At 39.4% G+C, this 17,129-nt stretch overlaps 1 protein-coding gene across 1 annotated transcript in view; it reads right to left on the reverse strand.

Annotated features, from left to right (window-relative positions):
- LOC125237320 (twitchin) overlaps nucleotides 1-17,129 on the reverse strand; it is a 183,753-nt gene that overhangs the window by 5,861 nt on the left and 160,763 nt on the right. Inside the window, 16 exon segments of the mRNA XM_048144310.1 lie at nucleotides 1,043-1,212; nucleotides 3,506-3,642; nucleotides 4,050-4,164; nucleotides 4,916-5,054; nucleotides 6,487-6,653; nucleotides 7,538-7,688; nucleotides 8,295-8,413; nucleotides 8,937-9,106; nucleotides 9,632-9,827; nucleotides 11,270-11,406; nucleotides 11,859-12,024; nucleotides 12,174-12,403; nucleotides 12,677-12,829; nucleotides 13,449-13,603; nucleotides 14,144-14,330; nucleotides 15,753-15,960. Of these exon segments, the coding sequence (XP_048000267.1) occupies nucleotides 1,043-1,212; nucleotides 3,506-3,642; nucleotides 4,050-4,164; nucleotides 4,916-5,054; nucleotides 6,487-6,653; nucleotides 7,538-7,688; nucleotides 8,295-8,413; nucleotides 8,937-9,106; nucleotides 9,632-9,827; nucleotides 11,270-11,406; nucleotides 11,859-12,024; nucleotides 12,174-12,403; nucleotides 12,677-12,829; nucleotides 13,449-13,603; nucleotides 14,144-14,330; nucleotides 15,753-15,960 (2,600 nt within the window).

Genomic DNA, 17,129 nt, shown 5'->3' on the forward strand with positions numbered 1-17,129 from the left:
GGACGGACGGACAGACAGACATGGCGAAACTATAGGGGTTCCTAGTTGACTACGGAACCCTAAAAAACAGAAATCACTATTAAACTATTCTCTAATTTCAAGTTCCTAACTAAAATTTTCCTAATAAAAAAAAAAACAAATTGATCCCGCTACAAACTTTCACTCCCTTTTTCCCTCTACTAGGGGTGTAAATTTTCATAATCGATTCTTATCTCTTCGAAATTTTGTTAATGCAATCTATACAAATTTCGACTTTCTAGCTTTCGTAGTTTCGGCTCAGCGGTGTTGGTTGTTGAATCAATCAATTAGGAAACCTGTATTTATATATGTATATGTAGACTACTATACTTTTACTACATTCATACACCTTATTTACTACTACCATACCATGAACAGGAAATTCCCCGTATAAAATTGAAAATTATGTTATTACCAATTTAATTCAAAACTATCAAGATTATTTGTGTCGGCGTTGAAACGCGCGTTGAGTTGCAGGTGCTCGCGTACCGAGCGCCAACGCCATCTATCGATGGCCGTTTCGTGAAATTGATGAGCGCTCTAAGGAATAAGGAGTCTTAACCTTTTAACTGTTTTGAATTTTTCGTAGAGCTGTGCTCGTGTCGAGAGCGGTAGTACGAAGTTATACGAAGATTTGTCTTATTTATCAGACCTCGACGACAATAATATGACCTACATATTATTTGTCTTACATTTCGGATTAAGGCGGTTAAAGGGTAAAAGAGATTTGACAGATTATTCGTATAAAAATACAAGCAAATCCCGTGATTATAGAAGGTGACAAAATATGGGCCTTTGACATTATGTTGCGTCAATTTGACATTTACTCCCTGGCATAAAATCAAGGGTGAACAGACATCTTCTGGGCGAGCTCACTCCATCGTAGGCCACGTCTTTGCCTTTGGCTAGTCTGTGGCCAAGAGTAAGCCAAATTATAATTTAAAAAAAGTGACCGTAGGTTCGGTGGAAGACGCAAGAAAGTCCTTGTACTGCGGCGCGGCACTAGTTTCGCCAAGGATATTACCTTGTCGAGCTCGGCGGTGAAGACAGCAGGCTCGGCGGCGCCGACGGTGGACGAGGCCGGGAAGTCCTTGTATTGCGGCGCGGCACTAGTTTCGCCGGGCACGGATACGACTAGCGTGCAGGAGGAGAACGATTCGCCCGCGTCGTTGAACGCCTCACATGTGTATACGCCTAAAAAATAATAAATAATAGTACATACATTGTGCAACAAGGGGAGGAAGTTGAATATCACTAAAGAGAGTAAGTTGTATCGCGACGGCTTGCCGGAGCGATTTAAAGACTCGAGTTAGTAATATTCATACTTCCCGAGTTACACACAATGTTTTTCATCACACTTGCATTATAAAAAATATGCAAAAAGGTAAAAAAGAGTTCAATACAGTACTAGAAATTCCTTAACTCCCTAGGGAGAATGATTTTTCTATAACTCACGCTCCGCCTGCGTGCAATAGCACATTTAGTGTGCGAGTGTGATGAAAACAATTTGAAAGGTACAGGACTTTTTGAGTTGGAATTGGAAAGCGTTGTTAGAGAAATTGAGTGGGAGCGAAATAATAACACATTATTTCGTCAGTTCAGTCCGCATAAGCAGTAATGTGGGAACCAATGCTTTTGCAACAAACAAGCCCATATGTGATCAAAATACAAATATCTATAAATGTAAATAACCGATAAATTGGCTGTGGCGGCAGTCTCTACATAAGAACATTAAGATTTCTCAACTAAAACCCCTGCCCCCGTAGCCGAATGGAATTTCTGCGTCGCGAAACGAAAACGAAACGCCGCGAAAGGTAGTCTGGCTCGTCGCGTATTGGCGCGACAAGAGCGATAGAGATAGATATCTACGAGAGTTTCGTTTCTTGAGCGTTTGTGCCATTCGGCTACGCACCCTGATGTCAAACAGATAAAAAATGATATCGCCTGACATTGCTATTAAATTTCATTAGGCGCAACTTGACGGTAAAGATTTAATTCTTTTCAAGGGTTTAGGCGTATAATGTCCCACTCGCAAAACGTCTCTTGGTCCCTTTCGCAAAAGGTCCCTTTTATAAAATGTCCCATTGCCAAAACGGCCCTTCTGCAAAATATCCCGTTCTCAAAATGTCCCTTTATATAAATTACGTCCCTTTCGCAGAAAGTCCCTTTCACGAAATAACCCGATCGCAACACGTCCCTTTCGCAAAATGTCCCGTAAAAAATGGCTCGTACCAATGAGTTTTTTGGAACTGTGTACGAAATATCTTTTTTCTCGCTTCCTCTTCGGTGTTGCCAAGGTCCCAATCCGGGTACTTCCTCGGAACACTCGACGTCGTTTCGTGTTACGGGAATTAATTTAAAGCGCAATGAAATTCGCTGGACAAGCGGAAAATAATATTTATTAGAATAGAGGGAATGTTCAGAGACAACAATCACTCGTTTGACAAGGAACATAATATTTATTTTAATATCACACGGTCCCCGTCTCGACATAAGTCGAGAAATGTGGACAGAAGGTGCTGGCAACACGACGGGAATAGCTGTCAGTTCAGTGATTCATTGACATTTGACAAGTGTATTTTCCTACCAAACAAATAGCTGTGTTTTCCATTACAGTACGAAATATCATTTGATATTTACTAGTTGCTTTTCGGTGAAGGAAAACATCGTGAGGAAACCGGACTATATTCAAGTGGCCAGTATTGATAACAATCTGTATTATTACCTCTTTAATCCATAAGAACCTGGCTATTTGCAAACGGGACGTTTTGCGAAAGGGGCATTAGGCAGCCGTGACTTTCAGCGATAGGGGTATTTTCAGAAGGGACATTTCGCGAAGGGTATGGGTCATTTTGATAACGGGACGTAATGCGAATGGGGTTTTTTGCATAAGGGACAATTAGCAGAGAAGACGTTTTGCGTATGGGACGTTATTATAGCGGAGGGACGTTTTGCGAGTGGGACATTATACGCCTAAACCTTTTCAAGTTCTACATCATCAACAGCGTTGTACTTGTAGACTACACGATTTGGAAAAATGTGTGATTTTAATTACCTAAACAAAAGTATATACTGATTTAAACTTTCACGATTATTACACATAATTATTTTTAAAATCGGGACTTAATCGCGTAAACTACATATTAAACTGACCTCCAACGTTTCAAGGACGGCGTTGTCCCCGTGGTCTCGGAGAAGACTCAGTCTCAGGGAGTCTTCTCCCAGACCACGGGGACAACGTCGTCCTTGAAACGTTGGAGGTCAGTTTAATGTGTAGTTTACGCGATTAAGTCCCGATTTTAAAAATAATTAAACAAAAGTAGTTCAAACTTGCCATGCAGTTAAAGAACAATCAGCCAACTGTGTTATGCACTAAGTACCGGCTTTCCCAAGATTCGTAGCAATATTTCTATGCTTTGCAGTGCCGACGTAGCCAATTGTCGACCTTAAGATGTTGCTAGAAGGTTGTAAACGTTGTCAAACATACCGGCGTCTTCGGGGAAGATCTCAGCGATGTTCAGCTTGTGAATATTGGCCTCGCTGGAGTATTGGAAGTCCTTTGAAGGCTTGATCTCCTTGTTGTTGTGTAGCCATACTACGTCGAAACGCTCGGCTCCAGTGATTCTGAACAAAAATATTGAATTTTAGGATTATAAGTTTTGACTACATTTTATTTCGAATTGAACGAATGCGGTTCGCTTCACGCGCTAAAGACAGTCGTAGTCCTTTCACAAAACTAGTAAATGTTGCTATACCTTACGACTGTGTACCGAGCATTTCTTTTTTTTGCCATTTTTTTTATTTTGATTTTTTTAGGGAAGTTTAGGTCAATTGTACTCAGAATCACGAGTACTTTCAATCTCACTGGGAGACACATCAGTTTTACAATTTGGCTCATATTCTTAACTTCTTATGTTTATATCTGCAAAGTTATATATGTTTTGTATGCGATGTAAGGAAGTCCTATACAGAATAAAACGTCTATTAAAATGTAAAAGGACAAAAATTATGGAAAATTGAAAAGATCGTACCTGCAGGAAAGCGTGACGGCGTCTCCGTCAGTAACGATCTGTGAGGTGGCGTGATCCACGATCCTGGGCGGCTTGTCGCCAGTCTTCACGCCGGCGGCCGCACTGCCTTCCATCGCTGCCATAACAAGAAAATTGTAAGGAAATAAAGCAAAGGAGGGAGTGAATTTATCCTAACTCTAATAAGTTGTAGTTAATAATCGGAGTTAAACTGTTGTAACGTTAAAATAAAGTAAATTGATCTTTAGCAAAGTGTGTATCCTTGCATTATCTCATGAGAGCCTGGGGTCCGCAATCATAAAATTTGGCGTAGTCACTAGTTTTTACGGAAGCGAAGCAAATTGTGACTAGCATTTGAGTTGAAAAAAAAACCCGAAAAAAATTTAAGATGTGATTCATTTTTGCTTTACGGGGTAAAGTATATGAGTGGTAAAGTTGGCAAAATATTAAGTGAGTCGAACCAATTTAAACTCGGTCGAAAGTTTGGTTAAATTTTGTCGTTCTATACATCGTCACCTTTACAAAAGCTTAAATGTAATTATTTAATTAATCTATTGTGATTGTGACCTGGGTTCCGTTCCGGCAGAAAATCAGTGCTTCGGTCGAAAGAGCGAAGCATATCACTGAGCCGCGACCCTTTTGTCCTGCTGCAACGCACACAGTTTGTATTTTCTCTTTTTCGTTATTGTTGTTTTTTTTTTACTGTCTCAATTGTATTTTACGGTTCTGTCTCTTTTTTATGTTGCGCCTAATTTGTGTGTTTTAAATTGTGTATTGTATTGTGTGTGTTTGCAGTCTGCCAAATAAATAACTTATCTATCTATCTAAATATCAATGTTCAATTCTAAGGTAGGTATATCAATACTCACGTTTGACGGTGACCTTGCACTTGGTCTCAACTTGACCTTGGCTGTTGATGGCTCTCAATGAGTATTCTCCCTCGTCTTCGGGGAACACTTCATGGATGGCCAATGAGGCCACTCCGTTTTTGTATTTCAGGTCTATCACCTGTTGGGTTGAAAAAAATATACATTAGTATCAAGAAACATGGCAACAAAAGACATTGTACGTTTAGAAGCATACATTTCCAGTTTTTTTTATTATTATAATTGGGCTTACACTTGGCCACAGACTAGTCAAAGGCAAAGACGTGGCCTACGATGGAGTAGCTCGCCCAGAAGATGCCTGTTCACTCTTGATTTGAAGGTTGCCGGGTTATATGAGTTCGGAAATATAGCCGCCGGCAAGGAATTCCACTCGGCAGTGCGCATAGAAAAGAAGAAACAAAGCGCTTCGTGCGAATTCGTGGAATATCTACCAAGTAAGGATGGAAACCGGCTGTGCGTCTAAGAGTCCGATGGTAGAACGGGGTAGTCCAAAGTCCAAAGTGTTTTATTTGTAAGTATATGTCAAACTGATTACAGTGGTGGTAAACAATATCATATATGTAGCACTATACTCTGCCTGATGGCGTACAAAAACTTCATTATGTCCTTACATACTAACATGCGAAATTGATTTTACGTAACTATATTCAACATAAATTGGGAAATTGAGTAATAATTAGTTATAATATAATTAATATTGAAATTCATATCAGGCCGTGGGCATTAAAAATTATGTAGCAAAAATTCAGAAATAGAATAAAAACAATTATCAATTAAAAATGTCAATAGTTTACGTTTAAATTCATTTAAGGGTAACATTCTAAAACTAACAGGGAATTTGTTATAAATCTTACTAGTTAAGCAGAATACACTTTTGCGCATTAAGGCAGTTTTTAGTTCTAGTTTATTTAAAGTTCAGCAAAAGAAGCATTTCATGAAATAGTCTACCGTTGTCCCGTACAAACCCGAATTTTCTAAGAATTGGCTAGTGTAAGAGAACCTTTCTCTGAGGTATTGTGCAGAACTATGTACTACAGAAAGATGAGCGCCTGCTTTACATAACGAAAAAAATCACACACGAAATGTAATGCGTTTGTACGGGATAGCCCATGGGATGCTCCAATGTTCCTCTTTAGTGGCCGCAGTGGCCAATATTTTATTCTTATTACCTCGTTAATAGACTAGTAGTAGTATTTGAGGATAAAACTTATTGTATTTGTAGGTAAATCACGTTTAACAAGACTAGATCTGATGAATTGAGCTAAGTCGGGTGTTGGCACTGTTGAAGCTCTAACTCAGCACCTAGAGGGATAGACTTACACCAGAACAGGGTCTCCGCACACCGCACAGGACAGGTTCAGGGGCGCGCCATCTCGGGTAATACTTCTGTTGGAGCTAGAGAAGGATAGACTTACATCAGAAGAGTGCAGCGGCTGGCCGTTCTTGTACCACTCGACCCTGGGGTCAGGGTCTCCGCGCACCGCACAGGACAGGTTCAGGGGCGCGCCATCTCGGGTAATACTTCTGTTGGAGCTAGAGAAGGATAGACTTACATCAGAAGAGTGCAGCGGCTGGCCGTTCTTGTACCACTCGACCCTGGGGTCAGGGTCTCCGCGCACCGCACAGGACAGGTTCAGGGGCGCGCCATCTCGGGCTGCTAATACATCGGGTAGTGCTCGCGCGAATGAAGGCAGGCACATTGTTGAGTCCGATGCTGGCACTGGAAGAACATATAAAGATTATTTTTTTGCCACAATTTTTTTATTGGTTAAAACTGTAGCTATAATGCAATCATTTTTTGAACATTATTCCTGAAATTTGCTCTAATGATTTCGCTATCCAAGACTTTCTGGTTAGAAGAGATTTTTAACTATAAAACTCCCGTGAGACTCATACATATTTAAAAATATTTTAAGCGGGTTACTCACGTATTAAGTCGATATAGCGTTCGACATGTTTCAGGAATGGATGTTCGCTTAAAATATTTTTAAATAGGTCACTTTTTGCCAAATATTATTACAATTTGTGTTTCGTTATATTTTTTTTTGTTCACAGTTTTAGTGTAAAACAAAGGGACCCTGATGTAAAAATTGGACGTTATTGATTTAATTGTTTAACCCACTTCATCATTCAAAACCAACATTCATAAATATTTCAGTCTGTCCAAAAATGACGCCATCTTCCTAAGGCCTGTATACCACAAGGAATTTGCTCTCTGATTTTAAGCATAATGTGAGATACATTGATTGATAGATGGACAAATAGAATACCGTCCTAACGAAAGATTCATAAAGAGATGATAATTATAGGCCTCACGATGGTGTGTGTCTTGACTGGCTCGAGAGTTATTAAAGGTATAAACATTATTTATTGGTCAAAAATAACACTAAATATTTTACAACCCATTATCCGAAATTCGTCAGATTACCATACACTAAAATAGAAATACACTAAAGAAAAAGCGATCAAGCCCACTGATGGCGAAGCCGGGAATCGAACCCGGGTCTCCAACTATCGCGGCTGACGTGCTAAACCGCTACACCACCCCGACCTAAGGCTCTGAAGGCTAGGCGCCTTTGAAGTTAAAGGTAGATGGTAACTTACAGACTAATTCCTTGGTTGTGCTCCTAGACCTCGATGAGGCATCTGAATCTAGTTTGGCGCCATACTTCTTCTTGGAGGCATCTACTGAAGTCTGTGGCGAGAACTTCGGTCTCGCGATGGCGTGTGTCTTGACTGGCGGGTCGATCGTCACCTGGTATAAACATGTTTAATTTAGAACCAGTGGCTTACTTATTACAGCATACATTCAAACAAAGGTTATTCGAAGTGAAATATTTTCGGTGCAGGAATGAAAACATAGTAAGCAAACCAGAAAAAAAAACAGTAAGATCTAATTTTCCATCTAAGTCGGAAGTTCAAGAGTGTCAGTACTGTCAGTCTCTTTCGTAATCCGTTTCGTTTGCCTTGAGCCAATCCGTTTGTTTTTCCGCTTTACACGGGGGATAGCTGATGCCCAATATAGTTGAGAGTCGGCCTAACTGGTGCTCAAGAAATGCTGGTGGATTGTTTACATGACACAAATTTATGTATTGTGTAAATAAAATATAAAGTCTTCAAAAGTACCGTCCATTACAAATGCCTAAAGAACAAGTGGAGCTGTAGATGCCTGCAGAATAATAGATCTTAGATTCATGAAATAAAACTATGGAAACGGATTAAATCGCGTATAATGAATTTAAAATACACCCCGACGTTCCGAACTCTTTACAGCGTTCGTGGTCAACGGGTGACTGAGTAACTATCGCGGTAACCGAAGACAATATTAGATCTTAGATTCTTTAGAAGGGGTTTTTGTTACCTTGGTCTTGGTGATGATCGGTGGCGGCGCGGGCTTGATCGGCTTCTCGATGTAGCGGCGGTCGCCCGAGTGCAGGAAGTTGTGCGCAAGCGCCGCCTGCTCCGCGCTCACTACCTCGCCTGCGAACACACACATACATTGTAGTGGGCCCTTATAATCTGACAAATTGCTAACACAATCAGTCTTGACTAACTACTTAATAAATAATAAACCACCCGTTCAGTCGCTTAACATTGATTAATGATGGGACCAAATGTGGTTCAGTCGGATAAAAGTAAAATTTGTAATGTATGTCAGTGGGGTTGACAACTGTCAATCTTATGCGTAGATGGGTCGACAGAGCTTGCTGTCTGTTTTATATAGGAACTTATTTTAAGAGCTGGCATCTAGGAAAAAACAAATCTGATATAAAAACTAGAATTTGACACAGTTCTAAGGATTGACAGGGCAAGCATTGCTCACTCCGCTAAACACTTCGACCGGTCAATCCTGTTTTAAATTTGGGCAGACCATTGTTGTATCTGTAACCATACGAACTTAAAATAATAGCAACATTTGGTTGGGTACATCCAGAGTCCGAGATGGTTCCGTTCCTGTCACCTAATCTCTAACTATAAGTACTAATAACGATGAAAAGCTTACCTTCAACAATGACGACACAAGACGTCTCATCAGTGCCGTGGCAGTTGGTGGCGACGCAGGTGTATTTGCCGCTGTCCTCCGGTCGGCAGTCCACGATCTCAAGCGTGACCACGCCGTCCGCGCTCGTCATCGAGTAGTCGAACTTGGATAGCTCCTTTCGGTCCTTGAACCTGTGAATTATGAGATATATGAGACATCTATTTTGCTGAAATATAAAATGAATAGCTTAAGGAGCAGAATTGAATTTTTTCATGAGAAATCAACCCCGAAAATAAACCAAACTGAAATAGATCTTAATAAATACAAATAAAGCATAACAGAACTTCTCGGGGGCCATTGTGACTATTCTACAACTATGAAGTATCCTGAAGTCAAGGCACCGTAGTTTTTGTGACCACGTCAAGGTGGGTGTTGTATCTATGAATTCTGCAGTATAGCTAGAGTGGAAGGTAGACACTGTCTCTGAAAGTTACCACATAGTTGTAGGCGTCGTGAGGCTGCGTAGTTAAATTATCCTGGTCACGGCACCAAAATGAGTCTCCTTTTCATTAACTTAACGGTTTGTCTCAGTTCGTGCTTGTTGTGCAACCACGTGACGATGGGTGTAGCACTAACGACGATGCTACATGGAGCCGGTCAAACACAGCATCTCTAAAAGGGGAAAAATGATTCCTATGGTCAAAGTGTATACGTACCACTTGACAGTCGGCGTCGGGCGGCCGCTGAGGCAGCACAGCAGCTTGCAGGTGTCGCGCGCCTGCATGACGCGCGGCCGCAGCTGGAAGGTGAATACTGGCGCCGTCTCGCTCGACTCCTGCCAGAACGTGTAGGGGAGCGCGGAGCGCCGGCGCGGCGCTTCGGGCGCGTGCTGGCGTTGGACCTTCGGGACCGCTGGAATAATAGAACGTAGTTAGAAGTTTGTACATGGATGGAACACGCAAAGAGTTCGATAAACATGACTAAGGGCCGATACGAAAGGACTTTTGTGGGAACGACGTTCTTATACCTATTGCGGTTGAGGTGCTGTTACTCTGAGTCAGTTTTAGTGGAAAACATATTTTTAGGCGAAAGATACCTTTTTAGAAAGCAGAATCTATTGACATAAATTGATTATACACCGAATAGTAGAAAGACCATTGACTGTCCAAATAAAATACAAATACAAATAATTTATTAATAAAAACATAATTGTACAGTGATTGTTGTGTTGTGTGTGATTGTGAAATAACGGAGAATAAATTGCTTGTCATAATAATATTGATACTAGTACCTTATTCTAACGCCTTCAGAGATCCTTGTGAAGACACGAGATAACACAAAAGACATACAGATTTGTCTAAGAATGTGCTTTGATCTTATCACTCACTCACGAAATAAACCTCTAGAACCGAAATTGCCAGATCAAAGGCTCAATAAAAAAATACAAAAATATTTATGTAAATACGCGATAACACTAGTACAATTTTTAAGCAAGACAAACTAAAGCCGTATTAATTTTACCTCTAAGGACGGATAAAATTAGATCTTTATTTATGAATATTTCGGATCCTTTTGCAATTTTTTCGAAGATCGAAACTGTTTTAACACTAATACAATTTTTAATCAAGATAAAAATAAAGCCGTATTAATTTTATAAGGCTGAACGGATAAAATTAGATATTTTATGAATTTTTCGGATCCTATTGCTGTTTGTTCGAAAATCGAAACTTTTTCACCCAGTTTACAATGTATTTAGCGCCAGACAGTCCTACTATCGAAGATCTATCTACCTGTGCCACTGAATTGATAGTATTCTATTTACGACCTCGGTTAATGCCACCGAGCGATCTTAGCTCTAATAATACCCCGCGATCTCAGTGACCTAGATGTACTAATTGGCTGTTTAATTAATTGATTACATAGCCAAGAGACAGTTTAGAAATATGATTTAATATTACTTTGCCTATTGAACGTAATAGTTATGTATGTATTATAAGTTGTATGAACTGAGGTAATCGATTACAGCTCAACGTTGCTTTATGCTAGAAATGAATCATGCAAGAAAAATTTGCTTATCTGATGATCTCGAAATTCAGTCAGTCAGTATTGTTTGTTAGGTATATAATGAGAAATTTATTATAACGCGCGCATATTAAAAATTCTCATAGGTAACATATTAATAAACTGAAATCCGTATTTTTATTGGTCGCGACATTACGCGTAAGCGGTCTGACTAATTTCGCTATTTCTTTTTTGTTATGTTTTTTATTTGTGATGGTATTTATGAAAAAAAAAGCTCAGAGCTAATGAATATTACATAGCATTAGCTCAACCTGAAAACGTAGAGGAGAAACGTGGGATACTTACGTTGTACGTTTAGAAGACAACCTCCTCGCGGAAACCGTAGTGGTTCTCCGCGCGGACGATGTACTCGCCGCGGTCTTCCAGCTTGGCGCGGTTGATGATGAAGTAGTAGTCGTCGCCAGCGTATCTGGACACACAAGAGTTTATTAAAAACCAATGCAAAATATGTATGAGTCTCTGTTGTGGTTCTTATAACTTTTCTATAAAATAACTATTCAAAGTTCAGATGAAATACGACATTAAACAATCTTGTTCACAGACGCTAATCAATGCAAACAACTTATTGTATCTCTTTATTTGATTAATTTATTTAGTAACAATCTGGCGTAGTAGTACTTTTAGTCAAAAGTATAAAATTAAACAAATTTAAGTATCCTGGTCACGGCACCAAAGTGTAACGCAACTCTACATGAACTTGACGAACTGTATCATCTCGTAGTTGTTATGCGACTTCAGGACAATAAAACTGATCGATGAAGAGTTGATGATAAGATGAAACGATGGTGAGTTTTAACAACTTTCTCCTGAAGCAAAATTGTTGTCGAGGTATCCTGATCACGGCACCAAAATGTAACTCACCTCTTCATGAACTTGACGGACTGTCTCAGCTCGTGGTTGTTGTGTGACCACGTCACTGTAGGTGTGGCACAGGCAATGATGCGGCAGTACAGTTTCACCGACTGGCCCTCGTAGCAGAAGGCGGATTGTGGTCGGATCACGAAGCGTGGCGCCGCTTGTCTGCGGTCTGTTGGGGAGAGAATATTCAATTAATATTTGACTTATAGTTGGACATAATTTGTGTCAAAATGGTCTACTTTCAGATGTATATCTGCTAGCTGTGGTAGTCACCACATTCCATCAGTCCACTTTATTGAATTAAACTCTTTTACTTACCGAACTGTCCATCGTAGATCTTCCACTTCTCAATAAGCAGCTTCCTCAAGCTACTATACTCGCTCAGCCTGCCAATGGGCAGTGCGAAGCCGGCCCAATCATCGTAGCGGCTGCGAAGCCTGTCACGCATCTTCTCGTATCTGCGCGCTTCGATAGTCGCTGTTCGCGATGACGTCGCGTCGCCGGCCAGCCATGGGTGGAGCAGGCATTCGTGCGCCGTTAGACGTTTTCTGAAGGAAATTAGATTGCATTAGTAAAACTGAAAGAAAGGTCGAGGAAGAATCTCAATGTAATGTAATATAATGTCAAATCTGTGGCTTTTTGCATTTTTTTTTATATAATGTTTTTTATGATAAATTAACACAGGAAAAAGCCTGTTCCGCGTAATAAGCGTTCGAAATTATGACGTTTATTGCGTTATACTTCCACGGGAAACCCAATAGCGATACTTTTTCGCAGCGACAGAACACAAGAAGAGACTGTAATAGTTTAGGGATACTCACTCCTTATTCTTAACTAGCAGTCGTCTGATAAAGTCCTTGGCGTCGTCCGAGACGTGCTGGAAGGCCTCCTCGTCGAACTCCCAGTCGCACGCCTTCACGTTCTTGAGCGTGTCGATGTCGGTGTTGCCGGCGAACGGCGATAGGCCGGAGAGACTGGAAACGGAAGTTTGTTTAGTATCCTGGTCACGGCACCAAATTGCAACTGCTTCTTTTGCTTAGATGAGACAAACATATGAAACTACAACTACATCAGGGCAATTCCACGTAACTGTAATGTAAGTGACCACTTCATTGCATGTTTTTTTTTATTTATGATGCAAATTGAAGTCTTAATTTATCTCTAGATAAGCCTACTTTTAATCCTTAGATATATTGATATTTAAATTAGCACCATGAATAAAAAAACATGCAAATAATTGGTCACTTACATTACTCTGTTACATGGAATTACCCATCACTTTTTTAATTATTATAAGCTGCGAAAACAAACAAAAAAACGTTTCTAGTAAAGTGACCAATTAAAAATAGACGAATCTTAGTTTCAATTAGCTATTTACGTTAAATAATATTTAGCAAGATTTGTGCATGAACCAAACTGTCTTCTGTAGTTTAAAAGGGCTACTCTTGAACATGCTTTTAGAAAAATCTATTCTACTTGCTTAGGAAAGCACTAAGCCTGTTCAAATCAAATGCTTGATTAAGTCTCATTCAAAAATTGTGTTGACTACGAGTGACTTTGATATCAAGAATGTCCCTATTTAGAGATACTCACAGCACATATGAAAGCACGCCAACGGCCCACATGTCCGTATAGAAGCCGACCGGCTCTCTCTCGACGATTTCGGGCGCCGCGAACTCGGCGGTTCCCGTTGAGATCTTGACCACTTCGTTCGGGTCCAATTTGGTGGCTAGACCGAAGTCAATGATCTGGAGAAAAGAAACGCATTACAGATTTGTTTATTTGATTTGATTATCAAGAAAATAAAATGCTACGTCAGATTCGACGCATAAAAGATTTTTTCCGGCGAATTGACATAATCAAGCTAACTTGTAGGAATATCTTTATGACTATTAGATTCAGGAGCTACTACTGCGAAGTACAGCAAAAAAATATTGACTTTCTAGGCAGCTTGCTCCCTTCTGACAGAAGTGACAAATTAGAAAGACATTTCACGTCTTTTCCATGGCCAGCAATATACAGGATATTTTTTCTCACCTTAACGTATGTGCCTGTCCTTGTCGCATACGAAGGGACAACTTACCCGCTAATAGGCTGAAAGATTATTGTCTCACCTTAACATCAGTGCCTGTTCTTGTCTGGCACATGACGTTTTCTGGTTTAAGGTCGAGATGGATGATGCCCTCGCCGATGTATCTCATATACTACGCGGCTTCTGCCATATTGTAACCTGGTTCAGTGATACGATGGATCAACTCGCCCCCTAATAGGCTGAAAGATTTTCTCACCTTAACGTCTGTTCCTGTCCTTGTCTGGCACATGACGTTTTCTGGTTTCAAGTCTAGATGGATGATGTTCTGCTCGTGCATGTGTCTCACTCCCTCGCAGATCTGTCTCATGTAGTGAGCGGCTTCAGCCTCGGACATGTTGTAGCCTGGCTCCGTGATGCGCTCGAACAGCTCGCCTCCGGACAAGCTGAAACAGGTTTTGTTTTAGTAGGTTTGCGTATCAAATTAAAGATAAAGGAGAAATGTTATATTTTTTTTTAGATGGGTTAAATTGTGGCGTAGGCTGGCAACCTGTCACTGCAATGTCACAGTTTCGTTTTCTTTCAACCCCTTATTTGCCAAGAGTGGCACTGAAACCTGAGTAGTTTCATGTGCTCTGCCTACCCCTTCATGGGACACAGGCGTGATTGTATTTATGTATGTATTTTTTTAGATAAAGTAAAATCCATAAACCTACGGACCAAATTGACAAGTAAGTGTGAAGGAATGTTGCCACAGTTTGGCCAGTGTCGTTCTTATCGATATTAAAATTATTATTACATCGTAGATTTAAGGTGCACCCAGACGGGACAATGAAATTGGCAATTTGATCGGCTAATCAATATACCAACTTTTTCTGTGATTTCGACAGATCAAAAGGTCTGTAGACCGCTAATTAGAGATATTTTTTTTATTTCGAAGCAGCAATAATATTATTCGAAAATTATATAGATATTTATGATATACTTGCCATAGCGTGACAGATAATTTATTATCGTCGGACATGGTATTTTATTTTTTACCTACAGGCTCGGAAACCTTTTTATGTTTTAAAACTAGTGGGTAAAAATGCATGGTATTCATCCACTACCTCGAAGATACATAGAACAAACCAAAATGTGTACCTCTTATTTGAAACTCATATACTTATTCTTGATTTAAACTTGTCTGTTGTATGTACTTTACAACTTGTCGATATATTGTTATCGACATATACCCTTCCCTATTTTAATTTTGCTGTTCCTGGTATCATTTTACCTGTCAATCATTTGTCAATTTAGTCCGTAGGATTATGAATTTTACTTTAGAACGTAAGTTTGGCGAAAAAAACTAGAAACTGTATAACTGTAATCTTTGTTTTCAATAAAAAAAAAAGATTAATCTAAAGCCTCACCAGAAATATATGACTATTGTTAAGAGGGCGCTGTTATTCTGATGTATGAAGAAATTAGTTCTAATGAAATTCCGTAACATGGCGCGTAGTCATATATATTAGGCTTTAGTAGAATACATAATTAAGTTAATGACAGACTTTTGTAACAATTATTAATTTGCCCACTGAATGTATTTTTCAAACTATTAATGCAAATCATTATTTACAATAGTTTAGGGAATGTCTACTAAGCCTAATTTGGCCGCAGCAAAACAAGCTAACCTTTATAAAATTATATACCACCAATAGTTCGGTTCTTCAAACATGTATTCTTAATTTATTGAACCGTTCAATATAACAAAAACACCCAAATATATCTATCTCCTTCTCAATGAGTTCCTTCTCCATCGCCTCAGTGCGCAATAAACTTGACAGCATAGCAAAAAAAAAAAAACTTGTGCTAAAAACAGTACTTACAACTCAAAGATGAGGACCATCTCATCGTCATCTTCAAAGGCGTCGTGTAGGTTAATCAGCTTCCTATGATGGAGCTGGTTCATTATATCTATCTCTTTCTTAATGAGTTCTTTCTCCATCGCTCCGGTGCAAGGAATGAATTTGGCCGCGAAGTAGTTGCCGGTGGCTCGCTCGCGGCAGCGATGCACGACGCCGAAGGCACCTGTGCCTACAACATTGGCGTAACCTTAGGCAACTGTGTGCTTTCACGGGTTAGTAAGAATTATAGGAGAAATCATAACTATAAACTGAAATAAATGTCATATAAGAAAAAAAAGGAATTTTAAATACAAGCATTCGGTAAATTTACAAATAAGGCAAGCATGGTAGCATCATAAACGATATGTATAATGTCTAATGTCACACCGTTCCTTTTGCACTATTTGTAACTTTTTTAAATGCGATAGGGATGCACCGATACGATAAAAATCGAACTAGTGTGATACCAATATCTAAGAAGCATAAGTGACCAGCGAACACATATGACACTGTAGTTAATAATTTAAAAAGTGGAAAATATTTCGTTTAGGGGCATTTTCAGAATTTGTCCCCCCCCTCCCAATTAGCAAAAGTTGTTAGCAAAAATTAATTCGATGTCAGTTTTGTGACAACAATTAAACATAAAATTTGTCTAAAAAATTACTTTTTTCACATTCTGAATGTAGATTATCGCTTAAGGTTTATGTAATTAACACAGAAACAATATTCTTATTGAAATTTTATGCTTAATTATCGTCACAAAACTGACAGTGAATTAATTTTTGTTAACGACTTACGCTAATTGGGGGGTCCCAAATTCTGAAAATTTTTAATTGTCTTAGTTGATATCGGCCCTTTTCGAAATTCTCAAGGTGCACCCTACTTCATATTTTCGACCCTTGCCACTGTGACCAGATTGCTGAAGGGTTTAGGCATCCGTCCGGTAAACGAAAAACGCTGGTTCGAATCCAGCTCTGGACATTTACTTCAGTTATTAGTTTAATAGTAGTGTTTCTACTTAAAAATACAAAATATTAGCTAATAGTAAATAACGTCAGGCAACTGTGTGCTGTGTGCGGTTAGTAATAGAGGACAGTTCGGTGTAGGAAATGTGTAATAAGTTGATAATTATCTGAGCATCTGTAAAATTTTCTTACAAATGCTCAGTTTTGTGTGGCTGTTAGTAATATCAAATGTAGAGTGTGTTCAATTTTGTGACATAAAACAATAATATTTCGTTCAAATATAGACTTATTTTGATAGCCATGACAAGACGAGTTACCATTTGATATTCTATAATCAATCATAATATTTCTAGTTTTAGCGTGCCAATCATTCAAAATTCTACAGAGATGCGCA

This window comes from Leguminivora glycinivorella, chromosome 21 (assembly GCF_023078275.1).
Source record: "Leguminivora glycinivorella isolate SPB_JAAS2020 chromosome 21, LegGlyc_1.1, whole genome shotgun sequence".
Taxonomy (NCBI): Eukaryota; Metazoa; Arthropoda; class Insecta; order Lepidoptera; family Tortricidae; genus Leguminivora; species Leguminivora glycinivorella.